This window comes from Sinocyclocheilus anshuiensis, unplaced genomic scaffold (genome assembly GCF_001515605.1).
Source record: "Sinocyclocheilus anshuiensis isolate Anshui unplaced genomic scaffold, SAMN03320099.WGS_v1.1 scaffold482, whole genome shotgun sequence".
NCBI lineage: Eukaryota > Metazoa > Chordata > Actinopteri > Cypriniformes > Cyprinidae > Sinocyclocheilus > Sinocyclocheilus anshuiensis.
In genome coordinates, this window is record NW_015547676.1 from 137,610 (window position 1) to 146,477 (window position 8,868).

Below are 8,868 nucleotides of genomic sequence, written 5' to 3' on the forward strand. Positions count from 1 at the left end.
CCACAGATTCCAGCATACTAGTTATGCCAACATCGAGGGGATGCGTGAGAATGGTTATGAAAAGATGCCCCCTGTTGAAGAGACGCTGGCCTGCTATCTCTCTATGGGGAAGACATCTTCTCTTAAGGCTCCCTCCATGCCATCCAAACCCCTTCATGATACATTTTGTTTGAATGGCAGGGCATACGCGGCAGCAGGTCAGGCTGCAGCCTCGTTGCACACCATGGCGGTGCTTCAGGCTTTTCAGGCTGATCTGCTGAAAGTGGATAAATGCAGGGTCTATCCTCTGATGAGGTGGCTGAGTTGCATCGTACCATGGATCTTGCTCTCCGTGCCACTAAGCAGGCTGCCACTGCCATTGGCAGATCATGGGGGTTACGGAGAGACATCTGTGGGTGAGTCTGGTGGATATCGGGTTGAAAGAGAAGGGCTTTCTTCTTGATGCGCCGGTTTCCCCTTCTGAGCTTTTCGGCACTTCCATCGAGGTGGTCGTGAAGTTTAAGGAGGCCAAGATGTGCTCGGCTGCCTTTAAATCCTTCATTCCACGAAGGTCCAGGCTTCAGACTACACCTCCAGCCTATATCCATGAGCCTGAGTCATGTGCGGGAGCCATGGTTGGTGAGTACGATCCATTTTTATCTACTCTACTGCTAGTTCTTGTGTATTCGATGCTAGCCTTTCTCTGCAGCGCTACCCGGACCTGTTCTGTTTTTCTGACTTTTAGGTTTGACCCACCTGCTAAGTCAGGACCTCCTGCTGTTGACCAATTACAGTGATGGTTTTACTCATCGGTTCTGAATCCACGCTGGTGATAGCCCTCATCTTCGGCTTGGACACGCAGCCTGGACTTCTGAGGAAGCCTCCCAGCATCAAGTCCCCAGTATAATGCTGCAACCTCAGGAACTTTGGGTCCTTCTCATGGGCTAGTACTCTTCTGAGTACATGCTTGGTGACATGCTCCCTATCCTCTGGCCATCTGCGAACTACTCATTTCTCATCCTGAGGGGTCTCCCGAGATTTGAATCGTTCCTAAACCTTCATGCACGTTTTCTGAGCTAGAGCTCCTCTCGCTGAGGCATTGAGGAGCTCAACGCTCCATAGACGGTCGGGCCCGTGGGTCCTCACTGTCACACTGCCCTTATGGTTGAACCAGTAATCACTCCTCTGCGGAGTGGGCTGGAGTACACTGCGTTTCCTGAGGTAAGAGGGATTTGTGTTTCTGTGGAAACCCCTCTTTTGTGCTTCTGCTCTGAGGAGCAGTAAGCTCTATACACATGAATGCTTATTGGGTCCCGCTCTTTCTTCAGATTCTATCGGGTCTGGTTATACGGGACCCACGCTCTTGAGATAGAGCGTGATCGAGATAGAGAGCATGAGACTGTGTCCAGCTGCACCAGTGAACTGTCTCTTATTGGGCCCTGCTGGGTTACCCCTGCTATTATAGCGCCCCCTTCTGGTCGAGCTGAGAAGAGCTCCCCTCTCTGTGAGGGTTAGCTGTGAGTCGCTCCCAGTATGTGCTGTAAGGGTCCGCCTCAGCTTGAGAGCCGAGAGCGCTGCTCCCGAAGAACCCCATTTTGCCACGAACTAAGTGTTAGGCCCGTCTCTGTCGCCTCCTTGGTCAGTTGCCTTTATGTTGGATCTATCTGCCCCCGGACATGGCTGTGCTCCCCTCACTGCGGGAGGGTCCCTTTGAGCTCGCCGGTCCTGGGGCAGACTGGGTGAGTCCTCCTCTCAACTCGAGAGTTAGGTCCTCTACCCTGGGCTATTGGTTGCTTCGGTCGAGCTGGGTTCTTCTCTCTCCATTCTAGGGGTTGAACCCTCCGCTCTTGAACTCCGTGGCAGTGACATCAGGTAGTTGGTCCGCTTGCTGCTTCCCTGATAAGCTGCCTCTATTCGGGTCAAGCCAGGCAGTGCTACCCTCACCTCAGAGGGTTGCCTTTGAGCCTGCTGCTACCGTCTGAGCGTTTGTGAACCTCTCTTTTCGAGTCCTCCGCTAGTTTGAGCTCCATTGAGTAGCGGCCTCAGGTTGTTAGGCCTCTCTCCACCTTCCTGTTGAGCCGCTCTCCTTGGGGTCGAGCTTAGCAATGCCCTTGGGGGTTCATATGAGCATGCCCTCTCGATCTGAGCATCGAGTCCCTCTTCTATTTTTGAAGATTGGCCTCCGCTCTTTTGAGCTCCGTATAGCAATCATGCCAGGCGGCTGGGCCATCGCCTGCCTCCCTGGCGGGTTGCTTGTTAAGTGAGCTAGCTGTGCTCCCCTCATCATGAAGGGCCTCTTGCAAGTTTCCGCTTCGGAATCTGTTCTGTGAGCGTGCCACAGTCACATAGGGCCCCTAGGCTGGCTTAATACAGCCTCGGTTACCCCTTAAGCAACAGTCTTTTTAAATCCATGCTATGGTAAGTGCACACGCTAGCCTTTGTGCACTTTCTAAAATCCACATTGTGGTAAGTGTGCACGCTAAGCATTCTGCGCACTTTCTAAAATCCTGTATGGTAAGGGTTATGCACTGTTAGCCTCGTTCCCTTTCTCCGAGTTGGCTTAGGTTCCGGTTCTCGCCTTGGGCGCCACTCAACTAATGTCTCTCTGCTGATACATTTCTGAGCAGAGTGTTGTTACCAAAGATCTGTCGAGTCAGTTCTTTGAGCAGGTTTATTCAGATCCGGTGGTAGCCCCCCTGGGTGACAGGCCAGGGTCTGGTTTGGTTTTTATACACCTGGCCGTATCCCCTCAAAGGAATCTCTTTCTTCTGATTCCAAGCCTTGAGCTCTGCCCTAGGCTTGGGCTTCCCAGCCCAGCCACTATCAGGTAAGTTGTTTAGAGTATGCAGCTCAGACCCTTGGCTGGAGGGGATAATGTCATTGGCAGGCACCCTAGGGGCGTCCTAGGGGCAACTCCCATGGCTATGGTAGAGTTGGTACTTAGTGCTCGCCGTGGTTTTCTGGCATGCACTCCTCTCAGCATGGTGGCGTGGGTATACCGTTCCCCATAGCGACCCCTAGAGGACGCAGTTCAAAGTTCCCACGAAAGGGAACGTCTCAGGTTACGTATGTAACCATGGTTCCTCGAGAAGGGAACGAGACAATGCGTCCTCCAGTTTCCTTGCCATGCTTCGGACGCAAGCTTCAGACGAAGAAGCGGCTGAAATGTTATCCCGGCGCCCTTTTATACTGTGATCGCGCAGGGTAATGACGTCATAGTTCCCTCGAAAGGGAACGTCTCAGGTTACGTATGTAACCATGGTTCCTCGAGAAGGGAACGAGACAATGCGTCCTCCAGTTTCCTTGCCATGCTTCGGACGCAAGCTTCAGACGAAGAAGCGGCTGAAATGTTATCCCGGCGCCCTTTTATACTGTGATCGCGCAGGGTAATGACGTCATAGGCTGTCGCCGGCCAATGTTATTGTTGTTTATAGATGTATGCTTCAGACACCAGTCACGCTGAAGACGTTCCCCATAGCGACCCCTAGAGGACGCAGTGTCTCGTTCCCTTCTCAGGGAACCATGGTTGCATACGCAACCTGAGACATTTTCTCCCTGTTCCCATTTGCCTGCCTGAGTTCCCTAACTAGTTTCCATGGTTTTTGATTAATTAGTTCCCACACCTGTTCTGTTTCTCCCTGATTACCACGTAACATTAATATAAAATCTATGAAATAAAAGGTCACTTAAGTGACTTAAAGGGGTCATATGATGCGATTTCAAGTTTTCCTTTCTTTAAAGTGTGTGTGTGTGTGAGTGTGACTGATGCGGCGCGTGTCCAGGGGGAATCTACACACGCCGGTGTGTTGTAATGATCAGGCTGATGAATGATGATTGCACAGGGTCAGTGTAGGTGGGGTCATTTCTCTGGCCTGTGACCCTCTCTGACTCAGCTGTAACCTTACAGTAACACCCGCTGCAATGTCTGCTGGGAAGCCAAGGCTCGCAAACCACATCCCTGATTCAGGGGCATTCTGGATGGGGCTGTCTCAAAACACTGCTTGTGTGACCTCTGTTAGAGGAAACATCATCCATGAGTGTGTGTGTGTGTATGTGTGTACCATGGGAGACAGCGGTGTGTCCAGGCTGGTCTCTGTCTTGCTGTCGTCTGCGTCGCTGTCTTTGTCGCTGCCGCTGTCATTGACGAAGCAGATCTGCAGGTTCATTCCGCTCTGAAGCCTGTGAGGATATGCAGTGCTGTTAAACACCTCAGCCCAAAAACTCAGTCAGGCTTCAGTCAGTTTAATCATTACTAATGCAGAATGATGATATGTCTGTATTTTAAATCACTCTGGGAATGTCTGTTTTATGTTTATGCTCTTGTGTACAGTCCTTTGGTTGATTTTTAAGGTTTTGGAGGTGCGTTGATTTGAGAAAAGCACACAGTGAGAGCACTGGAATACCCGTGGTGACATCAGCAGCAATATCGCCTGAAAGTCACACAAAGCAGTGACACGTGCAGGAAAAGGAACTGCTGAAGCATCAGAAAGCTGGACTCGAGGATCCAGCTGAACGTTACTAGAGCGCTTCACTTTACAGCTCTGTGTGGTTTGCAACTGCTTGCAATTTAGGACATTTCAAATTTGATTTTTGTTATTGTGTTTTAGCAATAAGATGGCATGATAAACAATCTAAAAATGTAATGAATTAACAATGTCTGATTGCAGACTTAGTCGAAATGGCTGAAATTAAAACCTTTTTTTTTCTACAAAGAATTGAATACAATTCCACAGTTAAATTCAGAATATTGACTGAAGTTAGATTACAGTTCATCTGTCGCATGAAAATCACTCTCTCCTTAAAGTAAGACACTTCAGATGAACATTTTAACTGACAGATAAACATTTAACAAACTTACAGTAAACATCTTAACTAACAGATATCACCATAATTCACCAGTTTATTCATCATAGTTAACTGAGAGCAGTGTTTTCAATGACAGGTGTTCTGAAGTGTTGTTTTAATATGCATAATGGATGAAGCCTGGTCAAATTCTCATTTGATTCTGCTGACATATTAAAAGTTTTTACAGAGGGGATTTTGCATTTCTCTTTTTATCACGCCATAAATCACAAACAGCCAGAAAAACAAGCAAAGCAACAACAACAACAAAACATTGATTTAAAATGTTGTATAAATCAATGTGAATGATGTATGAACAACCCCCTCCATAAAACCCTTCAGAATATAGAAATAAAACTGTAAAGTTTGCTGTATGTAAGTGCTGCTGAAGTGAAGAAACAAACTCATCTTGCTAAACAGCCTTTGAAGATATGTATTATGATTACAGTCAGGTGCAGATAGAGCAATATGGATGCTGAAGATGTTAAAAAAAGACAAGTTATGGAAGCAGAACAGCCCAACATCTCAAAAGTGACCAGTGCATGAAAAAACAATTTTGCCTGTAGTGTCCCGTCTTAAAGATCATGGGATTTCCTTATGGCTCTAGCAGAAGTAAGGTAAATCTAGAGCAGAATGATGGGGGTCACAGTGTTAGTGTTTTACTGTAATGACAGCAGCATTACGACACTGTGTCAACATGACAGAGAAATGACAAGAAGTGCTCATCACGGTCATGTGAAACAGAAAGTGAGCAGCAGGGATTCAGGTTAAAGTTGTGTGTGTTTGTGTGTGTGAGAGAAGGAGCTGCTTCCCTTTTGGGAAGAGTGTGTGTGTGTGTGTGTGTGTGTGTGTGATGCGGAGCTGGAGGGGGAAGCCCTTCGTGTTCATAGAGAGAGTGTTTGAAAGCTTGGCTTCGCCACACAAACACAGGAACGTGACGCTGTTTCACTATCTGAGCCGCAGCTCCGCTCTCATGCTGTGGTCATGGAAAGTTGAAGTAAAAAGGCCCGTGTCCCTATGCACGCTCCCTGTGATCCGTCTGTGTGTATATATACAGCCAAACCAACATTAATTCTGACACCTTCAACATTTCTCACATTATCACAGTTTATTCGCTATAGTTTAGAAAATGGTAATAATATATGAACAGAATTCAATTTAGCTCAACCAATTACCAAGCAATGCTTCATTTTGTTCAGTCTGTGGTGTAAAAAGGTCACATTAGCAATTAAAAGAAAAACACTTAAGCAAAACATGGTCAGGTCAAAGTGTCTGAATAATTTCTGGTTCCAAATTTTTATCAATTTTACTGGTAGGCCACTGTATGATGAATTTTTGGGTATAATATGTCTCAGTTTACTTTATTTTGCTATCCTTACTTACATAAATGAACTATAGTGTCCTGCACCCACTAGTAAAAAAAAATATCAAAAATTATATCTGGTCTCTGAATAATTTTTGGTTTGACGGTATATCCTTCGGTTATTTTCACACTTAATTATGCCCATTACAATGTATTTTACAAGTTTTTGTTACTTTCACTGTTCATTGTTTTGCTCTATGGTACATCATCTGTAATTTAATAGCATTAGAGCTGCTCCATTGCAGAGGCTTAGTTCTGTAATCACGCGATTATTTCAAGACATGTAAAGCATTTTTGCTCGTTTATGTGGGCCGTCCCAAGCATGGTTGCAATGTGTTCATTGTCAAACTCCAAAATCAGATTATTTTTAATTCTTAAAAAATGCCATTATTAAAAAAAAAAAAAAAAAACCCCTTAAGCAAAACATGCTCAGGTCAAAGTGTCTGAAAAATTTTTGATCCTAAATTTGTATCAGATTTACTGGTAATCCACTTTATGAAGAATTTTTGGGTATAATTTGTCACAGTTTACTTTATTTTGCTATCCTCACTTACATACATAAATGAATTATAGTGTTCTGCACCAATATGTATGTGTATATATATATATATATATATATACATATACAGTATACACACACACACACTGAATGGTTTTATTGAGAGGTTTGTTGATATATCACTTGCCTGGTTTTATTATTGCACTTTATATTTTTGATTCTGTAGATTTCAAATACAGTATATCTTTTTTTACATTTTCTCAAAATAATTTTTTTCTCCACTTCAGCAGCACTGACATGCAGCACACTTTACAGTTGTATTCCTCTCTATATTCTGAAGGCTTTTACTGAGGTTTGTTCATATATTATTCACACTGATTTATACAACATATTTTTTCTGTATTTTCTGAGTTTTGAGGTGATAAAAAGAGAAATCCAAAGTTCCCTCGGTAAAAACCTTTAACTCCAATGTGTCACCAAAATCACATAAGAATTTTTAACCTTTGTTTTTTCCATTACGCATATTTAAACACTTCAGAACACTTGTAATTCAAAACAATTATTTTAATCAACTGTGATTTCAATAATAAACTGGGGAAGTACGGTGACATCTATTAGTTAAAATGTTTACCATATTATATATATATATATATATATATATATATAACATTTACTTAAATATTACTTATATTACCTAATTATATACGTATAAACATATATAAATGTATTAAATATATACTATTTGTTTATGTAAAGGTTTAAAACCTGAACAACAGGTAACAGCTTTAAAAAGAACAATCTAAGTTGTATGTTATGGGAAAAAGTGATGTATGTGCTGATAAAATCTCTGCTAAATGAGTGTGAGTGTGTAGACCGTGAGTCACTTTACACTCAGAAAGCAGAATGGATGCAATTTGTTCCCTTTCACCAGAAAACAACAGGTTGTAAAATCCATGAGGAAAAAAACAAATGCAATAACTACTGCTGTGGTTTGACATCAAATTAAGAGCAGAGGCTTTAAAAATACTACCGCTCGTTTGCATAGCACAATGGAGTCTGTTCTCAGCTACAGCTACTAGAACTACTCGCATCAGTCTAAGCCTGTTGTTGATTAGTCGTTTAAGCTGCTGGTAACCGTCCTATGAGTCACACAATGCTATTAGTTCCTCTGGTTTGGAGAAATCACATGGTGTCCACCTCATCTGCTGTAAACAACCATACAGAAACACACAGGGAATATCAGAGCGTTTGTGTGCCTGGACAAAAGAAAAATCACCAGTGACGTCTCCTGTTCATCCTAAACATCAACAGGACTGAAGGGAAAACAAAGGGAGATCTCCAGAGAAAATACAACCCTAGTAACCTCACATGTGTCTCCTCTATAGACTCTAAAGAGATTCAGAGTAGATTTCAGCACCGTCTCAAACTGTGCTCAGAACTGCTTAAAATACTAAAGTCTGCGATTAAATGTCAGAGATCTCAAACATTTCTCATCAAATAATCAGATTTATTTTATACTCTTACGGCATGACAACTAGTGGCTGATTGGTTCGGTTTTTATAAAGGACATTTGAAACAACGTTGATACTTAAATGCAACACAATTAAGATCTACCTTAAGGTTTTAAAGGAGCAACAACTGAGAAATATCCCTGTCCTGTGAGTTTATATGTGTGAACGTGTGAGAGAAAGAAAGAAAGAAAGAAAGAAAGAAAGAAAGAAAGAAAGAAAGAAAGAAAGAAAGAAAGAAAGAAAGAAAGAAAGAAAGAAAGAAAGAAAGAAAGAAAGAAAGAAAGAAAGAAAGAAAGAAAGAAAGAAAGAAAGAAAGAAAGAAAGAAAGAAAGAAAGAAAGAAAGAAAGAAAGAAAGAAAGAAAGAAAGAAAGAAAGAAAGAAAGAAAGAAAGAAAGAAAGAAAGAAAGAAAGAAAGAAGAAAACAAGAAAGAAAGAAAGTGCAAGAAAATGCAAGAAAAAAGAGCAAGAAATGAAAACAGAGAGAAAAGAAATGGAGAAAGAAAAAGACAGGAGCTCCGTTGGCTCACACACAGGAGACTTCATTAATGACTCTCCTGGCATTCAGTCGCCTCTTTGTTTATTACTTACCATTTACCGTTACCATTAAACAACAGGAAGTATCTCTCTCTCTCTCTGTGTGTGTGTGTGTGTGTGTGTGTGTGTGAGAGAGAGA

The 8,868-nt window shown here is 42.9% G+C and overlaps 1 protein-coding gene across 2 annotated transcripts in view; it reads right to left on the minus strand.

Moving 5' to 3' along the window:
• Positions 1–8,868, minus strand: part of LOC107703018 (schwannomin-interacting protein 1-like) — a 133,498-nt gene that overhangs the window by 9,391 nt on the left and 115,239 nt on the right. For both annotated transcript variants that reach the window (XM_016505508.1, XM_016505509.1), the window contains exon 4: positions 4,041–4,158. In XM_016505508.1, the coding sequence (XP_016360994.1) occupies positions 4,041–4,158 (118 nt within the window). The remainder of the gene's footprint in view (positions 1–4,040; positions 4,159–8,868) is intronic.